This window comes from Gracilinanus agilis, chromosome 5 (assembly GCF_016433145.1).
Source record: "Gracilinanus agilis isolate LMUSP501 chromosome 5, AgileGrace, whole genome shotgun sequence".
NCBI lineage: Eukaryota > Metazoa > Chordata > Mammalia > Didelphimorphia > Didelphidae > Gracilinanus > Gracilinanus agilis.
The window spans coordinates 106,863,335-106,890,061 of NC_058134.1; the positions used below are offsets into that span (position 1 = coordinate 106,863,335).

At 41.0% G+C, this 26,727-nt stretch overlaps 1 protein-coding gene across 1 annotated transcript; it reads left to right on the forward strand.

Annotated features, from left to right (window-relative positions):
* Positions 1-284: 284 nt before the first annotated feature.
* TRPV5 (transient receptor potential cation channel subfamily V member 5) lies at positions 285-24,416 on the forward strand. The gene is made up of 15 exons (XM_044678122.1): positions 285-412; positions 4,039-4,136; positions 4,307-4,429; positions 5,010-5,141; positions 5,524-5,622; positions 6,077-6,252; positions 6,660-6,806; positions 9,150-9,362; positions 14,087-14,173; positions 14,988-15,064; positions 15,347-15,512; positions 15,739-15,805; positions 16,278-16,546; positions 22,630-22,736; positions 23,439-24,416. Exons 1-15 carry the CDS (start codon positions 285-287, stop codon positions 23,740-23,742), a joined length of 2,193 nt encoding a protein of 730 aa, XP_044534057.1. The 3' UTR covers positions 23,743-24,416.
* Positions 24,417-26,727: the final 2,311 nt, after the last annotated feature.

Sequence of the window (26,727 nt, forward strand, 5' to 3'; positions counted from 1 at the left end):
ACACCTGATCCCCTCCCTCTCCCTTTCCCTCTGCAATTGCCTCAGGTGTAGGGCTGGGTTCTGGGCACTGGGGGCTCAGCCCTATAAGAGCTCCAGCTCCTCCCTCCTCTCTCCTGCTGAACAACTTCAGGCTCCTCACCCTGAACTCATCCCATGCAGGCACACTGATGAGAGGCCCCTGACCCTGTACTTGGCACCCACCAGCAGCTCTAGTCCTTCCAGAGCTCCCTGGTCCATTCTTCCAAGGAGAGTCCCTCAAGTTTTTGGTTCTAGATAGAAGGAACATGGAGTGTCCTCCACTGAAGAGGAGGGGAACTTGGACTTACTTGAGGGAGCTTCTCAATATCTGGATGCTTAAAGAGAAGCTATGGAGCCAGCACCTGGATGAGGCCAACATGCTTCAGCAGAAGAGGTAAATTGCTCTCATTTAGCACAACTGACCCTGCTGTTCTCCACTCTCCTGTCCCACAACCCCAACATCCCTGCTACTGTCTCAGCTGAGAAATCGGCTCTCTCCTACGTCATTACTCCTGCCCTGACTACCACCCCTCCTCTAGCCTCTGGAATAGGATGGGGGCTGGGACAATCCTTCTTGGCCTCTTGAGACAGATTGGTGGTGTTTGCACAGGCTTTAGGGGCTGTATTAGGGGAGGCCTTGGGCTTTGAGTTCTAGGACAGAGGGCAGGGCAGCAGCCAGTGGCCCATCCTGATCCCTGGGGGGGCCATGTGGAAGAATGGGGTAGACTACAAGTTTGGGATGGGGGAAGAGGGCAATGGTATGTGTGGGATTGACTAAGTATGTGATGGGGGTGAGGACGTGTTTGTATGTGCATGTGTGTGGAAGAGAGAGAACATATTGTTTCCAGAGCTGATCCTGGTTTTTCAGGCAGTGGGTTGAGCACCAGTAGCAACTATGGATTTCCAAGTCACTTAGTGTTCATTCACTAGACTAGCAAAGATAGCAAAGAGCCTTTGATTGAAGATCTCAGGGTAGAACTGAGCTAGGTTTGGGCTGTGGGCTTGTTTTAGTTGCTTCTAAAGGTGTATTGGCCCCTTGAAGATTAGGCCTGCCCTGTGATACTGGAATTTAGGCAAATCTGTCACCGGGGAGGTCGCGTCCCATCCCAGTGGTCTTTCCATTCACACTGAGTCCTGAGAATGAAACTCAGAGCTTTAGGGACCCCGTCTTGGCTCTGTCTGTTCAGACCTCACTGGGCTTTCGAAAAATCAGGAGGAAAACTGAGCCTCCAAGCCAGGGACTAGCCACCAACAGAACTGGGGCTAAGCACCCAAGGATTCCCTATTTCTGCCCTGGACGATCAGGTAAAGGAGGAAGAGCTTGAACTGCTCAGTTAGAAAGGTAGGAGCGGGGTGAGTGTTATTTAGTAGAAGCAAAGTCCCATTGATCCTCTCTTCTGAATATCTGATCTCCGAGTCTCAGTTTCCAGATAACTGGAGAAACAAAAGGGAGTCTCCCGGAGCCCTGAACTGTTGACTTGGAAAACGCCCTTTCTCCCAGGAAGCCACCGGGCAAGGAGCCATCTCCTGCTGTCTGGTCACTCCCGTGCCCGACCTTCTTGCTGCCAGAATCAGTGTTTGTCTCTGCAGCCCACAACTGTCTCACCTCGTCTGGTGGGGCAGGCTGTGGCTTTGCCTTGTTTGTCTAAAACCCCGGCTGGGAAAGAAACAAACAAGGATTAAGAAGCTCAGACGCCCGCGAGGGAGAGAAGAGCTCACCTCTAACCACCACCACCGGCACTCTGCCTCTCCGATTATCTCCGCGCCTGACCACATCGCTCCCTCCCTCCAGCTTCTGGAGTCCCTCCCGGGAGGGAGTAGCTGGAGGGAGAAGGAGAAGATTCCTGCTCTCAAGCTATAAATTCTTGAAATGAGAAGCCGGGAGTAGCAAAGCTCCGTGAATAGTTAGTTACTCCTTCAGCCCCGATTTTTTTCCTTTTTTTTCTTTTCCCCCTTTTTTAAACCAGACTGCAGAAAACTTTCTAGTGATAACTGCCTGTAATGTATGTAATCTGGATTTTTAGACAGTAACAGGGGACGCTGTGAGATGAAGCGATTTATTCACGGTCACACCATCAGGATTTGGGAGTGGTGGAACTGATCGAGGGGCTGCCTCCCTACCCACTAGGCAGCACTGCTTTTTATTTAATAAGGATAATAAATAATGATAATAGTGGCAGCTCATTTGTTTACAAAGCAGCTTGCCTTCCGAAGCTGAGGTCGGTAGTATAGTACAGGAATTATTCCTTTCTGTGTGTGTGTGTGTGTGTGTGTGTGTGTGTGTGTGTGTGTATGTGTGTGTGTGTACACACATATATATAATCTCTCCAATTAGAATGTGAAGCTTCTGGATGTCAGGGAATAATTGGAGTTTGTATCTCCACATTAGTGTCTGGGATAAGAAAGATGAGAAATAAGTGCTTGATCAATTCTTACAGATGAGGAAACTAAGGTAAGGTGACTTATCAAGTGAGTGCCTGTAAGGGAATGGGGCAAATGCCCATTTCGAAGAATTCTCTAACTTTCCCGATGCACATGTTCATCAGGGCTGGGATCTCATTGGCCAGTTTTCATATGGTGGTAAGTGGCAGATGCCAGAGTCAGAGCCCAACTCCTCACTCCACAGATAAGAAAACTGAGAGCTAGGGAAGTCAAACTGCTTATCCTTCTCTGGGCTAACTGGATCCAAATCAGGATTTGAATCCTAGAGCTCTAACCACCCCAAACTGGCCTTATCAGGCTTATGGTGGCCCAACTGAAAGCTATCTAGCAGAATTCCCTAGTCAGGCTTCCTAACTTTAGTGCCTATTGTTTGTTTGTTTTTTAATACAATACACTACACTACACTACACTACACTACACTACACTACACTACACTACACTACACTACACTACACTACACTACACTACACTACAATACAATACAATACAATACAATACAATACAATGTGTATTGACTCCAAGGAAGAAGAGTTGTAAGGGTAGGCTATGGGGGTTAAGTGACTTGCCCAGGGTCACACAGCCGGGGAAGTGTCAGAGGTCAGATTTGAATCTAGGACTTCCCATCTCTAGGCCTGGCTCTTAATCCACTGAGTTATCCAGCTGCCCCCTAACTTTAGTGCTTTTATAGGTTTCTAGATGCTCAGATTTTGAAGGGACCTCAGGAGTTATCTAGTCCAAACTGGAACTCCTCTATGGGAGCTTGGAGCTGACCCAAACCCCTCTGGGTCTAATAATTAGGGTTACTCTGCATTGTTCTCCTACATAATCTTGCAAAACATACTGCCAGATATTCAAAAGGCTCCTCTAGCCTAAGATATGGACCTAGTATAGACCTTTACTCCTTAGCCTGCAACTCCTCCCCACCGCAGCATCCGCTTCCTATAATAAAAATGATTAACCAAGATCGATTGAAAGTTTGCTTTGAGAGCTGGGAACAAAATTCTCCTTACTCTCCCACTACCTTTTTTTCTGAGAGTCCACTTTCACCACTTGTCTTATAGAGTCCCCAGGCACCAAATATCCTTTTTTCCAACCTGTCATCTCACGCACACTTCCTATTCTAAAGGTCTCAGGCTCAATCTAATTTTTCTATTCCAGTCCAATTCTTTCCTAAAGAGAAATACCTCTCAGGCTTTTCCTGCCTTCTCTGAAGCCTGGCTCTGCTTCAGAGGTCTGCTCTGCAAGTCTGCTCTAGGACATGAGATTCTGCTTATTTGGCTAACTTGTTAAAAAACAAAAGGAACCAAAAGGAAAAACCAAAACCAAAACCACTCAGTTAAACTGGCTGTATAGCCTCTCTTAGACACAGTTTCCAGGTATCCATGGGCAGGCATGTGTGTATATATGCAAGTGTATGGAAGGGGTTTGTATCCCTCTGCTCAGCCATTCTCTGTCTCTGTCTCTGTCTCTGTCTCTGTCTCTGTCTCTCTCTCTCTCTCTCCATTATTCCACTTTCCTGCCCCTCTCTGCCTTCCTCCTTCCTCCCTTCCTCTCCTTTTCTCCTTTTCTCTTGCTCAGGATCTGGGAGTCCCCACTACTTAAGGCAGTCAAGGAGAATGACCTCTGCACCCTCAAGAAGCTGCTGCTGGATGGTCCCAGGGATATTCATCAAAGAGGTGGGGGCTACACTTAGGATGGAAAAGGGGCAGGAGAAAGTTTTTTACTTTGAGCTCCATGACATTAATTATTCCTCCCAGAGGCCCCACCTAGAAGTTATCTCTGACAGCATGGGCTCCCTCCCTAGGATATGTTTGACTTTCCTGTCTCTCCCCCCACCTAACCCCAGGAGCCCTGGGGGAGACAGCACTTCATATTGCTGCCTTCTATGACAACCTGGAGGCAGCCAAGTTGCTGATGGATGTTGCACCCGAACTGGTGAATGAACCAATAACCTCTGAGCTGTATGCAGGTAAGAAGAAGTGGCAGACCAAAGGGCTATGGGGAGGGATTGGGGAATTTATAAAGCACGGGGCTGGCAAAGTTTGTAGACTTATTCCCTGGAAATGACCTCTGATGACTGGGATTGGTAGGTGTAGTGAAATAAAGGAGTAGGAAGGTGTGTCCAAGGAAGGCTTGGATGCAGGCTCAGGATTGTTGGGATTTCACCCTCACCCTCCCTTGCATTGCCAACTCTCAGTTATCTTCCTTTTTCTCCAATCACTGTGCCTACCTGCTGTCACTCAAAGCCCTATTTCTTTGAAGAATCAAGGGGCTGGGAGAAGTCATGACTGCCTCCTCTTGGAATTCTCCCAATGTAACATCAACAGAAGAGAGATCTCATAGATCAAAAAATAACATCCTTCTTCAGGATAAGATAGTCAGTCTTTTAAAAGGTTCCAGAAGTGTACTGTTTCTGAAAGTATCTCAGAGTGGAAATGGCCATCCATGCATGGGATTATTCTACTGGGAGGGAGACAGTTCCCATATCTGAGAGGATTTCATGGAGAACCTTTTTCATGACCAATGAAGTCTTTTTGTTTGTTCCTCAGGTCAGACTGCACTTCATATAGCTATTGTGAACCAAAATACAAACTTGGTGAAGGCTTTGCTGGCCTGTGGTGCCAGTGTTTCTGCCAGAGCTACTGGAATGGCTTTTCGTAGGAACAAATTCTACTATTTTGGTAAGAGCTATCACTTACAAAAGGAGAAAATCAAAGAAGTTGGGTGGGAAGATGGAAGATAAAGCTCTTGGAGAAGGGGAGAATATGCTAATAATCTCTTCCTCTGGAAGATCACTCTCTACAGTCTATGCCAAATGACTGAAGATTCCCTATCTGTCCATGCTGAACATGACCTCTGCCCTCTCATTCTTTCCCTTCCATACATATACCTCTGATTTTCATTGAATCTATTCCCTCACTGGCAGTTATATACAGAGAAACAAACTGAAAAATACAGAGAGGGGGACAAACTTTGGAAAAATAGTTATACTTTGATTCACGCCTTTTCCCCCTTCTTCTGGGGTGCTAACAACTCTATCATCCTTCTTTCCCTCTGTTCTAGGGGAGCACCCTTTGTCTTTTGCTGCTTGTGTGGGCAATGAGGAGATCGTCCGACTACTTATTGAGTATGGAGCTGACATTAGGGCACAGGATTATCTAGGTGAGAAGTACAGAAAGTGAAGGGGGTAGGAAGTAGGAAGTCCACAATAGAGGAAACCTGGACCGGAGCTGGAAAAAACATCTATGGAGAACTATAGGGCTCACTTAAGAGCACTTAATATGGAGTCTGGCACATTGTAGGTACTTGATAAATGCTGCCTTTACTTAGCTGAGGAGCTGGGATGGCTGTTGTATGAAGGTCTGGATCAGTAAGACATTTTAGGGATATCAAGCTGTAAAGGGTACTTAGGGATCCCTTAGGCTGACTCTGGTTCTACATTTCTTAAAATTGAGGATGAGAAAAGTTGTAACTTTCCCGAGGCCCCAGGTATGGTGAATGAATTAAATTAATGAACAAGGTTTCCTAACAACCCTGTTTTTTTAATTTAGTCCTTTTTCCACCTGGAAGTGAGGGGATCAGGGATCTTCTTAATGCCCCATATTTTCTCCACCAGGGAACACAGTTCTGCATATCCTCATCCTGCAGCCCAGTAAGACCTTTGCCTGCCAGATGTATAATGTACTGCTCTCCTATGATGGGCGTGGGAGCCACCTACAGCCACTTGAGCTCATTTCCAACCACCAGGGTCTTACCCCTTTCAAGCTAGCTGGTGTGGAAGGCAACACTGTGGTGAGGAATACTCACCTCTAAATCCTGGTCCTTTCAAAAAACCTTATTCCCAAATTGCTGTCTCCAAAGTTCTCATAACTTATTCCTGACCTTTTACTTCAAACCCCTAAATTTCAGTAACCTGTGATGCAGAATAGGGTGAGGGTCCCATGCTACGGATCTGCCATAGGCAAACCACTATCCTCCCAAATCTTCCTCTCCTCTTTCAGAGATCTAGAAGGAATCTCTGGAGAGAGAAAGGAAAGGAATCCAAGATTTCTGTGTGAGTAAGGGTCCTTCTACTCCTGGATGTCAAAGGTGGGGCAAACATTGTCCTTCAACTGGCCACTCCTCCAAATGGTTCTCAATGCACTGTCCCTTCAGTTCTTTCTCTAAATCTGACGTTCATGCTATACCTCCCCTATAAGATGTTCCAGCATCTAATGCAGAAGCGCAAACATATCCAATGGACATATGGACCAGTGACCTCCACACTGTATGATCTTACGGACATTGATTCCTGGGGAGACGAATTGTCCTTCCTGGAGCTTGTTGTCTACACCAGGAAACGTCAGGTAATGGGCCAGGGTTGGGAACTCATGAATGATTGACTGCTACTGAAGTAGGAAAGAAGAAGCAAAGACCTTTGAAAGGCTTAGAACCTACTGATGCCATTAACAAACAAGGAAAGGTAGTAGGAGAGTGTGCTTTTTTTGAGGTAGGGAGGGAATGATGAACTTAATTTGGGACATACTGATTTTGAGACACCCAGATGAAGATGTTAAGTAGGCATCTGGAAGTATAAGTTCAGCAAAAAGGATATGGATTTGTGAATCCTCCCCCAAAAGATGATAGTTGAGGCTGGTAGAGTGAATGATATTGCTAAGGGAGAGCATATTCAAGGATAGCATACCTACCCTGAAGGCAAAAAGAGAGAAAGAAGAACCTGAAGGAACTAGAGATAAATCTGTCAAATAGGTAAGAGGAAATAGTGCCATGTCAAGGAAGCCAAGGAAGAAAAGGACTAGGGGCTGGAAGATGGGAAAAGGTGGTAAGTAGTATCAAGTATTTCATGGAGGAGAGCCTGCATAAAAGGCTATGGGATTTGCCAATTAAGTGTGTCAGTGACTACTGAATTTGTAGCTTCAACTGAGTGATAGGGTGAGAAGTTAGAATGCAAGGCTATGAAGAGTGAAGGAGAGAAGGGCATACCTTTGTAACAGTTGGCCATAAAAAATACTTTTTTTTTTTTTAAAGAAAAGTAAAGAGAGAGTTCAGAAGAAAGGAGATTGAGGGAATGACTGGATGATGTTGTTGCTGATAATGTTTTAGGACAGAGATACCCCAATTATGAATGACTAATAAATGTAAAAGTGAAGGAGGAATTCTGGAGGCGATGAAAGTTAAAATCCTAAAGAGAGGAGATAATTGATGGAACAAGGCTAGAAAATCCAGGACTCAATAAGAGCAGATAGGATTTGTGGTTCTTAGAAAGGAGAGAAGCTTATAAAGGATGAACTTAGTTAAGTAGAAGGATTACTATCTTAATAAGTAGAATGAGGGTACTTTGGAAATTGAAGGATAGTGAAAAATGTTTGGTGTTAAATGATGTGGGAAATTTAATAATGAATCAACTAGAGGTATGTAATATATAAAAGAAATAATTGTACAAACAGGCTTAAATGTTTGTTAAGCTTTGATGAAGTTAAATAACATATATTTTTAAATATGTGATGTGAAATACTTATAATATCTATAGCAATTGATAGTTGCAAATGGGAAGTCAGAAATGTGTGTCTTAGAATCTACCCAGGGTTGGACAAGTATAACAGAAGTTCAAAGGAGAGAAGGGCTTCCATAGCGCTAGTCAGAATATTTTTGAAAGGGTATATGGTCCATCCTGGGTCAAGAGATAAGTTAAATAGGGAAGGGCTTAATAGCCTGGGGATATTACGAAAAGTTGAGGCAGTAAGGGATGACAGGAATGTTGGGATGGCTTTTGAAGGGGTGCAGGAATATGAGAATTAAGAGGACAGAAGGCTATGATGAAAGAAAAAAATCTCAAGAGTTCTAGTTCTCTTGTAACGAAAAGGTGCAAGGTATGATGGTGTTTATAGATGTCTGAAGTGGAAAAGGTCATGAGAGTTGAGGAAATCAAAAGACAAGTCAAGGTGCTAGAGTAGTCATCACCATGAATACTGTTTAGCAAGGGTGGTAGGAAAGCATCAAGAAGTGTGGTGGATGGTGGGAATGAAGATGTTGAAAGCACAGTATTATGTGAAGTGTGCCATCTGTTTATGCCAACCTTCTCATCCTTTTTATTTATTGACTATCATGGAACTTTCTTACCTTCCTTGAATCTATAGCCTATGATTCAAATACTGTATGTACTCTTTTTCCTACACGATATGGTGAAAAGAGTGCTAGACCTTAAGTCAGGGAGACATGAGTTCAGATACTTAGTAGTGGAAGGACACCAGTCAAGTCCTTTAAGCCTTAGTTTCCTCATCTGTAAAATAAGAGTGTTGTGAGAACCAAATGAAATAAATATGTAAAGTACTTTGCAAAGTTTAAGTTGTTATGTAAATGCTACTGTTATTATGATGATGATAATTATCTCTTGTGTCATGTTGCTATCCTTTTTTTCAAGAATTGACATAAGAATATTTACAAATTAATTCATCAGTTAAGTGCAAGTGAAGGTGGTGCACACTGCATATATTTTATGTAGGGGAAAAATGAAATAAGGGAAAGGAGTCACCAAAAAAAATAATAATAACTTCCTTCAAGAAAGAAATTTTGTTTAGAAAAAGGCTAATTCATAATGGTCTGTTGCTAGTATCCTCCCCCAGAGGGGAGTCCTAAAGTTGAGTCAGTGACCACATGTTCCATGAGGGTCCACCCCTTCTTCTTACCAGGCCCGAGAGATCCTGGAACAGACTCCTGTGAAGGAGCTAGTAAGCCTCAAGTGGAAGATGTTTGGGAGGCCGTATTTCTACATGTTGGGTGCCCTCTATATTCTCTACATTATTTGTTTCACCATGAGTTGTGTCTACCGCCCTCTCAAGCCCCGGAGCAGCAACGTCACCAATCCACGAGATATCACTATACTCCAACAAAAATGCCTTCAGGTACCTGCCCCTGGGAGAGGGATGGAGAGATGAGGAAAGGAGGGTCAGGATCAAAAATGGAGTTTCTTAAAAGTTAGGTCCAATATTCCTTCCTCTCCTCTGTCTGCCTCTTCAAAAGACTCGAAGCATTCTGGGCTACCAAGTCACTGGTTTGTAAGAAACATTCCAGTCCATCTATGTCAATGGCTATGAACTGGGGAAGGGTCCTCAAGGAATGATAACACAATCTGATAATGACTGAATGACTCTAATACTGGCAAAAGTGAAGGAGGAATTAGAGGCAATGAAAATGAAGGTCCTAGAAAGAGGAGATAATTGATTAAATCTAGCCAAAGAAAAATTGAAAGGCCAGAATTAGATAAGATCAGAAGGGATTCCTGGCTCTTATAAAGGAGGGAAGCTCTTAAAAGATGGTCTTAGTTAAGTAAAAAGAGAATTACCTTAATGAGTTTTTTTTTTAAAACCCTTACCTTCCATCTTAGAGTCAATACACAAGGCAGACAAGTGGTAAGGGTTAGGCAATGGGGGTTAAGTGACTTGCCCAGGGTCACACAGCCAGGAAGTGTCTGAGGCTAGATTTGAACCTAGGACCTCCTGTCTCTAGGCCTTGCTCTCAATCCACTGAGCCACCCAGCTGCCCCCTTGAGTAGAATTTTATGTAAGAATGATCCTTATTCATGATGATCTGTTGTTAATAGGTAGGTAGCTATGTGGCACAGTGGATAAGAGCACTGGGCTTGGAATCAGGAAGATTCATTTTCATGAGTTCAAATTGAGCCTCAGACACTTAATAGCAATGTGACCCTGGGCAAATCACTTAATTCTGTTCACCTAATTCCCTCATTTATAAAATGATCTGGAGAAGGAAATGACAAACCATTCCAGTGTCTGAGAAGAGAACCTCAAAATGGGATCACCAAGAGCCAGACATGACTGAAATGACTGAACTATAAGTTGTTAGCATCAACTCTCACAGGACAGGGCAAATCTAAATAGAAAACTTCTTGGGAAGAAAGAAATTTTAAGTATGAGTCTGATAGGTCCAGACCTTTTCCTGATATTTCTGAGAGTTTGACAGTTACACCTTTACCCTTTTCTCGATTAGGAACATATTTATTGAGAGATTGAGACATAGTCACAATCATAGGACCAGAGGTACTTCTGGTTGGTCCCATATATTTCACAGATGAAAAAACATGTTGGCCTATTTCTTCAGTGGACAGAACACTGGATCTGAAATCAATGATCAAATCCAGCCTCAGACACTTGTCAGTTGTGTGATGCTGTGACTCTGTTCACTTAACTTCTATTTGCCTCAGTTTCTTCAATTGTAACATGAGACACTATGCTAGATCTACTTCCCAGAGTTGTTTGGAGGATCAGGTGAGATCTTAGCACAGTGTCTGGCACTTAATAAATGTTCCTTTCCCTTGTTTTCTCCTGTAGAATGTGGGATACTGGCTTTGAAGTCACAAGACACAGGTCTAAGTTAATCATTAGCCCTGGGATCTAGAACAGCACTTGACTTCTCTAAAATTCTGGTTTTCACATCTTTAAGACAGGAATAATAGGAATGGAAACGTATAGGACTTTTGGAAGGGTTCCCTGAAATAGAACAAGATATTTATTGTTTCAAAGTGCCATACAGAATGTATTGCACTTGAATGTTCACACAGCTCTTAAGGAGGACAAGTCCTTTGTGATGTCAGAAGGGAACTCTATTGTTTCAAGGGAGGGAGATTCTGCTCAGACATGCTTGAGTACACCTCCGATGTGTCCAATCAACACAAACATACCCTATTGTCCTTCATTCAATCCTGCGTATACTGTCAATATGAGCTCAATGGCAATAACTTTTCACCTGTCAGACCACCTGGACATTGTGCAGGATTCCTGTGGCTAGAAATTTGGACATGATGACCTTTAAAGCCCCTTGCAACTCGAAGATTCTGTGGTTCTATGATTTTATGTTCTCCCTAGGTAGGAATCTCTAAGAAGAAGAGAATGTGGTAGAATGGAGGAGGAATATGTAGAGAGAGAATGGATGGGAATGGAAGTGTTAGGTTGATTGAGGCTGTTGGTCTATCTATGTTTGAATGGGAACAAGTAGTACGTCCCTCCCCAACCATAGTAGGCATAGTATCTTACGCTGATGTTTGATTTATTTGATGCTAGATGATTGTTGCTAATTTGTGAAGGTGGTGTCAGTAGTTAAACAAGAGAGATTCCTTCTGGAAAGAACACCAAGATTCTTTGTAGGTACCTTAAGTTTGGAAAGAGAGCATCAAAATTAGTTAGACACAGGGATAGGAAAATCACAAGTTGACAAAGCCAGGCTCCTTTTCAGTTTAGCGTCTCTATAAGTATACATCTGGATGACTGGATAGAATTTTTATTTTTTATTTATCCTCAAATCTGTAGGGGATAGGAAAGACAAAAGGAGACTTATGGTAATAATCTCAATGGCTGTGGAATTCTTGTCTGTAACTATGGCTTTAGGAACAGTCCTTCCTTTATTTTACATATCCTCTGCTGGCCCTCTCCTTAGTAAACAAGTCAACATGACAGTGATATTTGTTCTTTTTTTTTAAATCTTTACCTCCCGTCTTAGACTTAATATTATATATTGCTTCCAAGGCAGAAGAGTGGTAAGGGCTAGGCAAAAGGGGTTAAGCGACTTGCCCCAGGGTCATACAGTGATACATTCTTAAGTTGGCTGCTTTAAGTAGCAGGAAAATACTCTATTAGGTTGAAAATATTTAATATACATCATATATGTCATTAAAGTCCCAGAATTGATGCTGAATCTAGGATTAGGTGGTTTCTGAGGCTTTCTTTTGGTTCTAGATAGTTACATCTAGCCACTTGGTTCTAGATACCTCCATCTAGCCACCTAAGTCCATTTCAGGGATCCACTTCATGCTTTTCCTGGCTATTAGATAAGTCTTCAATATCTTTTCAGTTCCATTATATGTCTATTTTATTCAAGAAAAAATCACCAGTCTATATCTTCAGGGTCTCTAAGACTCTTAGAATGTCAGTCTTGGGAGGGACTTCAGATGTAACCCTCATCCAAAAAATGAATAAATGTCCTCTGCAACATCTCTGACAAGTGACCATCCAACCAACTGGTCTTTGGCAGGAAGAAGGCAAGACCATCTCTTAACAAAATGGCATAGGGCACTGCCACCCCATTCAGAATTCTAAGGCTCTTTATAAGGAAACCATAATAATTTAAATAAGTTTATCCTAAGTTATGACTGACTAGCCCTTTCAGGATTATTTAGAGGCTCAAAAGCATTTCTCTCCCTCATTCAATAATCATTTGGTCTTCTGAATGACCTACCACAACCACTACCAAATGTATGCCCAATCTCAGGTCCTACTGCTCTTCTGTTCCTTTTGCTGGCCTGGCCTCTGCTTTGTCTTACCCAGAATGGTCACTGCTCATGACACCATCACGTAGACTGAGTTATTTGAATTCTTCCACCCCAATTTTTTTTAAATGAGGAAGAAACTTTGTTAGCTCAGGCATTATCTTTAAGCACTTGCTTATATAGTATAATGGGTGGGGGAGGGAAAGGGGTTTTATTTGGTTTATATTTATATAATAAATATAAATATATTAAAAGGTTTGGTCACCAGGGGATTGAACAATTATCAATCTCCAATTAAAGAATAATCTCAAGTTAAAATGCCTTTTATGGAAAATTTATTTACAAATGAGAAGAGGAAGAAGAAATAAGGAAATAAGAGAGAGGATAAGATAGGATAAGTAATCTAATACAGTAAATAATTTGCTCCAATCCCCTAGTTTTAATCCAGGTAGATCTAATTAACCCTCAGCCGAGGGAAATCCAGCCTCGATCCCAAGCCCAGAAACTCAGAGGGCCAGAGGCCTGGAGAGCCAAAGGGCCCTGAGTTGAATGAAACAAAAGCTTCAGTCACAGAGTCTCTTTGAAAGGAAAGTTCCTTAAGAGAAGTTCAAGAAGATTCAGTCTTTACACTCACCATGTGGAATTTCAAAGGAAAGATTTAAGAATGGTCTCATCAGCTTCAGAGCTCCTTCAAGTCCCGGTCACCAACCAGAAGAGGTCCTTCAGTTCCTGTTCACAAACCAGAAGCCTGAGCCCAGCTGACAGGTCTCTATTTAAAGGGGCCTCTTTTGCGTCACTTCCTGTGGCCTCTTAGTTTACATGTCCAATCACAACAGATGCTTTTCTTAGGACTGCCCAAGAGTCAGTCAGTACATTCTGATTGTTACTCTAGCACACGTGGGTTACAGACCACCCCAAAATGGAGATGTTTTCACCTTTGGTGATTAAATCTAAAGATGGGCAGTGTAGATTTAATCTAATTATCACAATAGACTATACATGATGTAAAACCCTTACCCCAGAGATAACCAAACAGGTATAAACAATTAAGGGAGGTTGGGAGAGATCTTAAATTGGCTTGCTCATGATAGACAGAAATGGGGGGCAGCTGGGTGGCTCAGTAGATTGAGAGCCAGGCCTAGAGACAGGAGGTCCTGGGTTCAAATTTGACCTCAGACACTTCCTCGCTGTATGATCCTGAGCAAATCACTTAACCCTCATTGCTTAGCTCTTCTGCCTTAGAACTAATACACAGTATTGATTCTAAGACAGAAAATAAGGGTTTTAAAAAAAAAGAACTGAATTTCCACTTTGCATCTCACATTTTTCCTCTGGTTTTCCCTACAGGAATCCTATGTGACCCAAGAGGATTATATTCGACTAGTTGGGGAGCTGATTTCTATTGCTGGGGCTGTGGTCATTTTACTTGTAGAGGTGAGGCACTGGCAGTGGATGAGTTAATCCCATTGATAAAAGGAAGAGCCTGCTCGGAATGGGCCCCATGTAGTCTGTGGGTCTCCTTTCTTCTCTATCCTGATTTCTGATCCATCAGCATTTTCCCCTCAGGCAAGAATAGGTGGGAAATGAGAGCAATGTAGTCTCATATATTAAGAGAGGGCAAAGAGTAGACAAGACTTGCCCCTTTCTTTACTGAAGTGAAGATCCTCTACCATGACTAAGTGGTAGGGATGGATTTAGGACTTTACTATAGAAACGGGTCTAGAAGCACCAAAAGGCCCTCCAAACCATTTGATCTATATAAGAGATGGCACTGATATCAGGAGCATCATGTTTGAGCCCCCAGTTTCAGAGAAAGTATCATAAAACTGAATATACAGGTAGAAGTTTCCAAGGGAAGTTGAGTTCCAGGAATACTTCCTACCACCACCACCTTCCTTCTGAGGCTCAAGTCCACTATTTTGACACTTGACAATCAGGAATCTCCATCCTCTCTTGATTTCTTCACCAATCTTAGCCAAAGCCTTCCCATTCTGCCTTTATGTAGGGTCCCTGTGTTCTTCCTCAGACCCCTTCTCTGATAGTTGGTCAACAAAGTTTGAGTCTAAGCAGGTAGGCCTGAGGGCCCTTTCCAGGATGCTGAGGATGATTCACAAGATAAAATAAAGGTAGTGGGAGAAAGGGAGGGAGGGTAAATCAGTAGAAACTCCCACCCTCTCACTCTCCAAATGGAGTTTTGGAGACCCTAAAGCAAATGTTCCTTTTGCTGAGATAACTATATTTTCCTCAGATTCCAGATATCTTAAGAATTGGTGCTGCTCGATACTTTGGACACACCATTCTTGGAGGACCCTTTCATGTCATCATGTGAGTCCCTTCTCATTCTCTTTTGGGGTTCATCTGGGTCAGTGGTGCTACACTCTGGATCTCAGCTAGCCTTCACTTCCAGGAACCCCATCTCTAGAGAATCTATGTGTTTGCAGTGATGCAGGATGGCTGCCTAAATTTGAATGCATTTGTGTTGCACATGCATTAGTATATGTGAACAGTGTGAAATCACACACAAATTGCAATTGAGGCCTGAGACAGCTGAACAGCCAGCCATCCCTTAATACATGCCTTGTGTCTTACTCTTTCCTCTTATCCAAGCATAACCCATGCCTGCATGGTGTTAGTGATCATGGTGATGCGACTCACCAGCTCATCTGGGGAAATGGTGCCTATGTCTTTTGCCCTGGTACTTGGCTGGTGCAGTGTTATGTACTTCGCCCGAGGATTCCAAATGCTGGGGCCCTTCACCATCATGATCCAGAAGGTCAGTCTTCCTCCCTCCTGCTTCTAGGCTTGACAATGTCTTGGATAAATTATCTCAAGAAAGGGGAATGAGCAGATTGGGGAGACTTTGAGATAGGGGATATGAAATAAACTAAATTATCTTAGAGGCTATGCAACTATTAGGAATAGACTCATTGTGTTAAAGAAGGAGCAACCCTTTGAGAACTGATGTCTCAGCCCTTCATTCTCTTCTCTGCCCCCTGCAGATGTTTTTCGGGGATCTGTTACGATTTTGTTGGCTGATGGCTGTGGTTATCCTGGGTTTCGCCTCTGGTAATATCATTTTCCCCCAAACCACTTGTACTCTCTGATGTGTCCTATCCTATTTTTGGTGTCCATAAATACATATTTTCCCACAAGTGCACAAATACAAATAGGAGAGAAATGGAGGAAAGGTACAATAGATACCTAAAGATTGAATGCTATAATAAATCCAGCCATTTATTTATCCACCAGTTTTATTTTCACTTGCTTAGTTCCCTAATATGTAAACACTAGTACCAAGTCATTTTCTTTTTATAGATTATATCATCTCAAAAGTCTGAACCATACTTATCCTAATATCAGCATAATCATTAGTATCAAATGTGGGGTACCTCATGTCAACACAAGCCATTTCTAGCTTTTAGTTGTAACATATACATACATAACAGAAGGAAAAAAGGACAGAAAATATGCCAAGCCCAGGCCTGGGACTATTATGGTAACCACCCTTTCCCCCACCCTTTTCCCTTGGGTGGAGCAGCGTTTTATATCATCTTTCAGACAGAGAACCCGAACAGGCTGGGCCATTTCTTCAATTATCCCATGTCAATATTCTCCACCTTTGAGCTCTTCCTTACGATCATTGATGGTCCTGCCAACTATGATGTGGATCTGCCCTTCATGTACTGTTTGGTCTACTTTGCCTTTGCCATCATCGCTGTACTTCTCATGCTGAACCTCTTCATTGCCATGATGGGTGATACTCACTGGCGGGTGGCCCATGAGCGGGATGAGCTCTGGAGAGCCCAGGTGAGTTTCCTAGTAAACCATGGCCACAAGAAGTAGTTGGTTGATAGATAACACTAAATAGGAGAATGAGAAGAGATGCATTAGTTATAGTGGCTATATGCTGGAGGGGCAGCAGGGGACATGGAGAGAATTTGAAAATAGATTACCTTGGGTCCTGGGTTCAGATTTGGCTTCAGGCACTTCCTAACTATGTGACTCTTGTAAGAAATAAAATAAAAAAAAAGGATAGATTTAAAAATATTATGGGTTTAAAAGATTTATTGGTATCCATTAGAAAAATGAAGATACATGCCATGTTAAGAATCATTTTAAAAGACCTGCCATTACCTACATCACCATACTTCTTCAGCCAGAAAAAGAGAGTGAGCAAGCACAGCCACTCATTTTTAACCCCTGGTCCACATCATTACATAACTGCCTACATCATTTATGTAAGCCAGGAATCATGGGAAATGTAGTTTGAAAAACCCATAAACTTCCACAGGAAATTTAGATTAGAGACCTCAAAATTTCAATTACACATTCCCCCCTGAAGAGCCAAGAGAGACTGGTCTCCCCAAAGGCTCTTGTAAACATAACTAACTTTTAAATTACAGAAAATTGAGGATATAAAATAAAAAGGACAAAACCAATGATCCAATTATTGCTAGGCACATTGACAAAAAGCCAATTGGGGGCAGTCCCCTTTGGCATAAGAGTGTACCTTCAAAATAAATGCATTCAATTCCCCATAGTTCAATCAACTGACTGCAAAGTTCATTCTGGAACTTCTTGATGCAATGTAGGTTCTTCAGGGATCTTTCTGGTGCCTTCTCCAAACAGGTTCATTGTCTGGATTCTGGGGAGATGGCAAATTTCTTATCCTGAAATTACTTTTAAAAGAATGTAAACTTTACATTATAGATTATAATACATATGTTCCCTTCTGAGGAGAATTACACATTCCCCCTGAAATTACTCAAAAGAATTTAACTTTACATTATAGATTATAATACATACATTCTGATTATAGAACATACATACCCCCCTGAGGATAATTAATAACACATTCCCCCTGAAGAGGATTACACTTAGATCAGCTAAGGATACATGGCTGAGTTTTGGGGTTGTGGCTGAGTTTTGGGGTTGTATGAGTCAATTGGCAAAAGAAATAAAGATTTTAAAAAATCCAAATAAAAGAGAAAAAAAATAATTTGTGAATGAAATGTAAAATGTCAAAGTCTTATGTGCAAAGATATAAGTAAAGGAAAAATAAACTTATAACAGGTCCTTGAACCAAGGCCCAATTAAAGTGATCTAAGCAATTATGCAATTACCCACGTAGTAGCCATGACTACAGAAGGTTGCCACACTTATAAGCGAAAGAAAAGGACCAAAATTTTGTGTGAAAAGGGAAGTGTCATTTCCTGGTCTGATTTGCCTTGACTCAGGGATAGGGCAAGCCATAATGATAGCCAACCTTTGGTACTTGACTAGGATAAACCTCTGGGAAGTCTGGCCTCTAACATATGTCAGAAAAGCTGCAACCCTGAAAGCCAATTGCTAAGTTCAAGTCCTTCAGTATTGGAATGAGAAAGTTCTGTCAATCCTACCTGGATTGGTATGGTCTTTTTTGACCTTGTGCTGCTAGGCACTGTGCAATTTCTCATCAATCCCATTGGGACTGGGTGGTCTCCTTGACCTTGTGGCTCTTTTGTTCCCTTCTCCTGGAATCAGACAGAATCATTAATCACAGTCCCATAATATTTAGCAGTAATTGGCAGGATACCATATGCATTATATTACCATATGCATTAATATTACAGCAGTTATATATTTATATTAAACTTATATTACTGTAAAATCAAAAAGGATTAATATTGATTATATGTACTTTAAGTTCAAAAATGAGAAAACGGGAAAAATCAATTATTCTATTAAAAAATAAAAGGAAAAGCAATAAGAAAATGAAAAATTCAGGGAAAAATACAATGTTTTTAAGTACAAAAATGAGAGGGGGAAAAAACCTCAAATACTGTATTGCACATAGAAGGGAAAAAATAATAAAATGTTTTGAAAATTCAAAAAAATATAGCTTAGAATCAGTGAAAGGTTTTTTACCCCAAAATGAGATCCATTTTCTTTTAATCTTTTGCCATGAAGTACTGTGAGTGCAAATGACTTTTCCAAAGTAGCAGATTTATAATGCACATTCAAATAAAGTACTAAAATTTCCAAACACATTTAAAGACAATAGCAAACAAACCCATATGAGTTTTCTATATAACCACTTGCTGATGTTTAAAAAATGTATACTTGTCACAAATTCAGCAGGTATAACAAATCATTTAACATTGGCTGAGATATTTTTAACAAAATCTATTACTCTCTTCATCTAAATGTGGGGCAGAGCCTAGAAAAAAAATCTAATAAAAATCTTTTGGGTCTAAAATATCACAGGGAATTCTAGATCCTTCTGATGAAAAAGTAAATTAAAATAAATAGTTAAAATATCAAGCATACAGGAGCTCTGTTGGCTTCCTGCTTCTATATATAAAGAATCTGGGTAGGAAATTTCTATTTGTTTTCTCTACCTTTTAAGACAAGATTCTTTAAAATATATATATAAACCTATCATCCACTCGGAAGTTACTATAAAATCCTAAATTCAATTTTGAAGACCTCTTATAAAATTACAATTTAAATTCTTAAGTCATCATAGTCTTCGAGGCATACATACATACATACATACAATTGTCAAGATAGAATAAAAAATGTTAAGGCAATATGTGATCCTATAATTGAGATGACAAATTCAGGATACATAAGACTTATGAGCTTTTATAACTTAAAAAATATTTGTGTAAGATGTTCATGGTCTTTTATAATTATATGTTGTTCTGTAAAATCATAGGTAAATGGTACAGATAAAGAATCATATAACATAATTAGATTAATATAGATAAACTTAAAAACATTTTAAACCTTAAAGAAATCAGGAAATACAATATAAGCAAATGACAAATTATAAGCAGTGTAGTTAAAAAACTTTTCTACCAGTCAGAAAAAACATGTTCACTATTAAGGAGTTATAATAAAATCATGAACAGAATTTATCTAATAGTCAAAAACTTAGCTTAAAATGATTCAGTGTAACAGAAAGATATTGATTAGATTAATATATGAACTTAAAACAGCAAAATTAAAACATAAAACAACAATCAGAAAAGTACAATAAGATACAGAGATTTTCAAAAGAAAATGGAGTCTGAGGAGGTTTAAAATCCACCTCCACTCTTTAAAAATTCCTGTTTGGTAAAAGACTAGAAGTACATGTGCTATCTCAGTCCCTTCCCCACAGGCAGAGCATGGAAGCCGACTGGGGTAAGGACTGGAACCCACATGGAGAGGCTTGTGGCGAGGGTAGACAAGCATTTAGATCAGGTTTGAAAAGAAAACATGTGGAGGGGCTCATGGGCGTAGAAGCTCTCCTCTGTTAAAAGTCATTGTCTAAGAGGAAATACGCTCAGAGCAGCTAAGTAAGGACCTTTCCCAATGAAAAAGAAGTGGGGTTATACTTTCCAAGTCTCCGGAGCTCCAGTAACAGCCACAGTCCTCAAGTGGAAGCATTAGCAGGAGTAGCTGGAACTCAGGTGGGGGTGTCAGGCTTCCAGCATCAAGGGGATGGGGAATTGGAATCAGGAATGGCAGGGAACTGCTAGGATCTGGGATCAGTGGCTAGGAGGCAGCAGCTCTCCATAGAGGGGCCATCAGCCCTCAGTTGAGGGTTGGGAAGGTCAGAAATGGCTTCCCCCCACACTCCCAGGAAGGGCAGGTGGGGCCGGGGGCTACCTGCATTGGCTGGATCGGCAGCCATAGGGAATGTAAGTAATGGCAGGCAGGAATAGGCTGCTGGAAAAATTATATTCCCCTTTGAAAAAGTTGCTCAAAAGAACTGAGCAAAGTGGCCAAAAATAAAAGCACAAAAACAGCAAGAGCAGGTCCACAGCTCCAGAGAGGATTTGGAATGCTCTCAGAGTTTTGCCTGTGGGGGGAGGGTAAAAAATCATGGCAGAAGTAGTGTGGCTTGTTAGGCTATCTGAAAAAAATGAGAGTTCTTTGTCCAAAAACTTCTGGTCACCATTAATGTAAGAAATAAAATGGATATAAAAGGATACATTTAAAAATATTATGGGTTTAAAAGATTTATTGGTAGCCATTAGAAAAATGAAGCCACATGCCATGTTAAGAGTCACTTTATTTTTTTATTTTTTTTAAACCCTTACCTTCTGTCTTGGAGTTAATACTGTGTATTGGCTCCAAGGCAGAAGAGTGGTAAGGGTGGGCAATGGGGGTCAAGTGACTTGCCCAGGGTCACACAGCTGGGAAGTGTCTGAGACCAGATTAAAAGTCACTTTAAAAGACCCGCCATTACCTCCCTCCCCATGCTGCTTCATCCAGAAAAAGAGAGTGAGCAAGCCCAGCCACTCATTTTTAACCTCTGGTCCACATCATTACATAACTGCCTACATCATTTACATAAGCCAGGAATCATGGGAAATGTAGTTTGAAAGACCCCCAAACTTCCACAGGAAGTTTAGATTAGAGACCTCAAAATTTCAATTATACACTCTGGGTAACTCACTTAATCCCAAACCGTCTACCCCTTACTGTTGTTCTGCTTTGGAACCAATACTTGGTATTGATTCTAAGACAAGAAGAATGAAGGAAGGAAGGATGGAAGGAAGGAAAGATGGGGAAGGAAAAGAAGGGAGGAAGGAAGGAGGAAGGGAGGGAGGAAGGGAGGAAGGAAGGAAAGAGAGAGAGAGAAAGAAAAAGAAAGAGAAAGAAGAAAGAGATAAAGAAAAGGGGGAAAAAAGAAAATAAATAATTTCCCCATATTACATAGTTTCCCAAATCCTCGCCATATAGGTCACTCTCATCTGGGTGGTGTCCCTCCTAAATAATTCCATCCTGACCTGAACAAAATAATTCAGGTGTGGTCTGATTGGAATAGAGTGCTGTGAGATTGTATGTAGTATTACATTACATTCATAGATGACTTCTATTAATAGCTGACTACAGCCTAATTTATCATCTTTTTTTCATAGTTTTAAAAGTGTTGGCTTTTAGTTAACTTAAAACTGCCAAGTCTTTATCTCAGCATCAGCCCAGCCAGGTTTCCCACTTCTTCTAGTCATGTAATTGGATTTTACACAGAGCTTTTTTAATCTTATGATTTTCAATTCACCATTTCAAATCAAGTCTAAAAATCATATGTATACCTACATATATACATACATGTAGATAAACATATAGATATAAAATTATGTATATATATAAGCATATATGTATACATAAACATAAATATACACACATATACATGTATTAGAACTAAAAAGGACCCATGGTGCTGGGTTTAAGATAAAAGATCCAGATTTTAATCCTATATCTACTGACTGTATTGGGTAAGTACTGCTTTGGGTAAGACAATTAAATCTTAGTGTGTAAAATAACAGGGTTTGATTAGATGACCTCTGGGGTCCTTTCTAGTTCTAAATCTATGATCTTATTACCCTAGAGATTATCCTGACCAACTCAAACCCCATGTAACAGTTGAGAAAGCTAACATTCAGTTGGGTTATTATTTCTTTCTCTTATATAGTTACCTTTCACAGCTTTTTTGATATTTGTAGACTCAATGAACATCCTTTAGTTTATATCCAATCCATTGGTACTTTTGAACAGGACAGGGCCAACTGTAGCAACCTTCTTCAGACTAACATAAGAATTAATTTAAACTATTAAAATTAGGATATACTATATATAATTCTCTCATTTAAGCATATCTCAAAATCATATGAAAAATGGAATGAGTTTAGTAGAGTATGATTTGTTATTAGTGAACTTTTTGTTGCTGTCTAATGATTACCAAATTCTCTTCTAAATAAATATAATCTATCTTCTCTGCTTCTCCTATTTCCTGATATCTCTCTGCATGGAATTCTATTTGTTCCCATTTCAGCTTTATTCATTGTTTTTTTTTTCTCGTATATTGAGTTAATTTCTGATTATTTTCTCCCCTTCCCAATTTTCTCACCAAGGTTGTGGCCACCACAGTAATGTTGGAGAGGAAACTACCACGATATCTGTGGCCACGTTCAGGCATCTGCGGGAGAGAGTATGGACTCGGAGACCGCTGGTTCTTGCGGTGAGCAGGAGGATGTATGGTAGTCTATATATGAGAATATATGGTTATGTGAGCATCTATAGTAATGAGAGCAGTTTATTCCTTGAACCTTTCCCAACAATCATACCCTTGGACTACCTCCCTTTCATGAGATTTCCTCTTGGGTCCGCTAGGGAGGGAAATAATTCTACAAAGTTGAGGTTCTGAAGTCTGAGGAGGGGTGGTTTAGGGATGAGTTGAGCTGATGTGTGAGTGAAGACTATTTGAACATAAGTGATCAAATCTGTATGTTTACATGTCTATGCAGGTGTGTGCATTTTCTATTGGTGTTTCTCTTTGGTCCCCACTTAATGGTCCCTAGGGAAAACCAAGTACCCAATCCTACTCTCCTATTCAGGTCTACACATCTGAATGCTTAATGTGGTTCTTCTCTCAATCTCCCAATTTTATTAATTTCCACTCTGCCCCTTGATTCCTTTCATTCTTACTCCTCCATAATCCTTTTCTTCATTCCTCTTTCTAGTCCATTTCCCTTCCATTTTGCATGGTCTTTCCTGCTGCTGTTTCCTACTAACCCTAGTATTCTCTCTTACTCAATCTTGGCTCATTCTTCCTCTCCTTTTTTGTCTCATACATGCTATGGCCTCCTCCTGCTTCCCTTTACCCCTCTACCAACCCAGTTATTCTTTGCAGATTGACCCTGTTCTTTTCATTCTCTTCCAGGGTTGAAGACCTCCAGGACCATAACCCTTTGCGTGTACTCCGATATGTCGAAGCTCTCAAGCCATCTGACCAAAATGAATCAGATCAGGAGCATTTATCTGAGAAGCCTCCCTCTAAGAGGGAGGGTAGAATATGGGGGAAGGCCTCATTAGCAACCCCTACAACCTCCTTATCTCGAACTACATCCCAAAGTAGTTCTAGTCACTGGGGCTGGGAGGTCCTTCGCAGAAACACCTTGGGTCATGTGAACCATGGTCTGGATTTGAGAGATGGGGATGAAGAGGAGAGAGTCTACCATATATGACAAGGAAACACTTGACTTTCAGCCTTTTGACACAGGACATTTGGGACTAGAGGAAGAATAACATCTATCTAAATGTGACTAATCCTAAAACCCAAGTAACCAGTGGAATATGGGTCATTCCAGCCTATTCAGTAATTTATCCTTCTCTGGACAAAGTAGAATTGTGGGCATTCTGTCCATGAATCCTCATGCCCTAGGCAAAGGGTCTAAGGTTTGAGTCAAATATTCTTTAACTCCAAGTTCACTGTCAGTGAAGAAGAGAATTGGTGCTAAAATTTGGGGCTAGCTGTGAAGAGGGGAACTGTGACCATGTCTTGTACAGTTACTTTTTCCTTGAATTGAATTAGAACTCTCATTTTGTGAAATTCCAACCACTCCCCACCTCTACAGGGGAAAGATGGTTAACAATTTCTATAGCTCCTTTGTTCACTCAGCATTTGCACGAGTAATTTCAAATGAACTTCTGGGCTGGGCGTTGGCCACTTCATTGTATTAGGATCTGGCTCTTGTATCTTGCCATCAATTACCTCATAATATTAATTTTTCTGTCAGACCACCCAGTTAATTTTCAATCACCCTTCCCCCTTTCCTTGTAACCTCAATAAAATTCAATATGCCTGGCTAAGAAGAAGCTCTCATTCCATCAGAGCTAAATCCTGTCCAGCTTACCCTATGCTGAAATACGTTGTGTCTGTGTGTTTATTTTCTTGCCTTATGTTCTCCCTTCCTTATACTTTAATCCCTCCAACCCATATTCCTTCAGTTCCCAGCCTCCCTTTGAGGTGGTCACCCACGGAACAATATCATAATACATCTTAACTTCCTATTTGTTTCCTTCCAAAGACAAAATAGTATTGGCACATGGGTAATCCTATATATAATCCAATAGTCCCCTCACTCATACTAGGACTGAGTTCTGAGAATGGAAAGAGGGAAGATGCACACAGGGAGGTAGTAGTGGGGAGAGAATCTGGTTATGGTGCAAGGGACACCTCTGTCAAGGAACTCATCAGCCAAGACATGGAGAGACAAATATATCTGGGCACATATACAAAGTTGAATACCAGATAGTACTTACATATGCCTATACAGCGAATTGAATGGAACATGAAATAGTATTAGGAGAATTTGTTCTGAATCTAGCTTACCACTTGTCCTACATCAAAACAAGACCCAGGTTTGACTTTGGACAAGTCACTTAGGATTTCTGGGCTTCAGACTCACCTGTTCTATTCAAATAATGCTTATTCTTGCTACTTAATACTGTAATTGTGAGATTCAAGTGAAATGATACCTAGTATGTATATGGAGTTTTAAGGTTTACAAAATGCTTTACATGGACTATCATTGGATCTTCACAATTCTGAGAGACAGGTGCTGTCATCCTCATTTTACAGTTGAGAAAACTGAGGCTTAGACATTATAGTTATGGGTCACATAGTAAATGTCTGAGACAGAATCTGAACTCAGTTCAAATTAAGTGAAACTAACTTTTAAGCCAGTATTCTCTCATCTATAGCACTTTAGTTCTAGATGTCAAAGGTTTTGTGACCTCTTCTCCCACAGCCCGTGCTCCTAAAGAAATACTAGTCCCTGGGGCAGCTGGGTAGCTCAGTGGAGTGAGAGCCAGGCCTAGAGACAGGAGGTCCTAGGTTCAAACCCAGCCTCAGCCACTTCCCAGCTGTGTGACCCTGGGCAAGTCACTTGACCCCCATTGCCCACCCTTACCACTCTTCCACCTATGAGACAATACACCGGAGTACAAGGGTTTAAAAAAAAAAAAAAACTTAAAAAAAAAAAAAAGAAATACTAGTCCCAGACTAATCATTAGGTACATATATGGTCATATCATTTCTTTGCTCTAAAGCCTTCACTGGTTTCCTATTACCTGCCCCTAAATAAAGTACAATCCCCTTTACTTGGGATTCAAGGCCCTGCAATGTATAATTCTAGCCTACCCTTCCAGTCTTCCATATTCCCTCACAGGTACTCTACTCTCTACCTAAGTTCTCTTTTCCCCAAAATGTCTTTTAGTTTGTCACCTCCATTCCTAACTCATGCTGTTTCATGAACCTGAATTTTGTCCTTCCTGTCCTCTCCCCATCTTCTATGGCTTATTTCTCCTCATTCATGATGTTTTGTTCAGTTGTGACCAAGTTTTCATGATCTCATTTGGGAATTTCTTGGCAAAGATACTGGAGTAGCTAGTCATTTCCTTCTCCAGCTCATTTTACAGATGAGGAAACTGAGGCAAACAGGGTTAAGTGACTTGCCCAGGATCACATAGAGGCCAGATTTGAATCCTTGAAGATGAGTCTTCCTGTTTCCAAGCCCAGTGCTCTATTCACTGAGGCACTAAGATGCCCCAACTTATAGAGACCAATCCAAATGCCATTTACGTCCATGAAGCCTTTGATGTCTCCCTCTCCCACAACAACCTTCCCCCTCTAGTTTATACTTAGCACTTTATTTTGTACCTCATTAGCCTTTTGAATGTAACATTGTTATGTGTGTCTTTCTCTGTTCCTACTAGATCATGGGCTCCATGAGAATAGATTTTATGTCTTCTCCAGTTAAACTATTCATCTTCCCAATACCTAATTCAGTGTTCTGCACAAGTAGCTGCTTAGTAAATTGGTACTGAATTTAGTCCTTTTGGTCTCAAATACCCTAATTGGTATTTCTTTAAAATAACCACTCCCTCCTCCACTATACAGTGAAGATGGGATTAACTCTCCTCTTCTTACTTGTAAATTTAATCAACAAAAAGGAAGACACCCATACTTACTGTTAAGTATGGGAAGTCCACAACCCACTTACTAAAGTGGTTTATGCCTCCAGAAGCAGCTGACTGCTCCCTGGGCAGTGCTAAACAAATTTAAAACTGCAATTTGTCCCCATAAAGTAGAGGAAGAGACAGGAAGTGACCTTAAGAAAGGTCTTTAAAAGGTCTTTTTTGGCTGAAAAAAATCTGACTCCTTTCCT

Excerpts from the sequence above, each read along its gene's own strand:
- TRPV5 (XM_044678122.1), top strand. The coding sequence starts at position 285 with ATGGAGTGTCCTCCACTGAAGAGGAGGGGAACTTGGACTTACTTGAGG. Across the intron at positions 9,363-14,086 it reads TCCAACAAAAATGCCTTCAG|GAATCCTATGTGACCCAAGA; the intron begins GTACCTGCCCCT and ends TTTTCCCTACAG. Across the intron at positions 16,547-22,629 it reads ATGAGCTCTGGAGAGCCCAG|GTTGTGGCCACCACAGTAAT; the intron begins GTGAGTTTCCTA and ends TTTCTCACCAAG.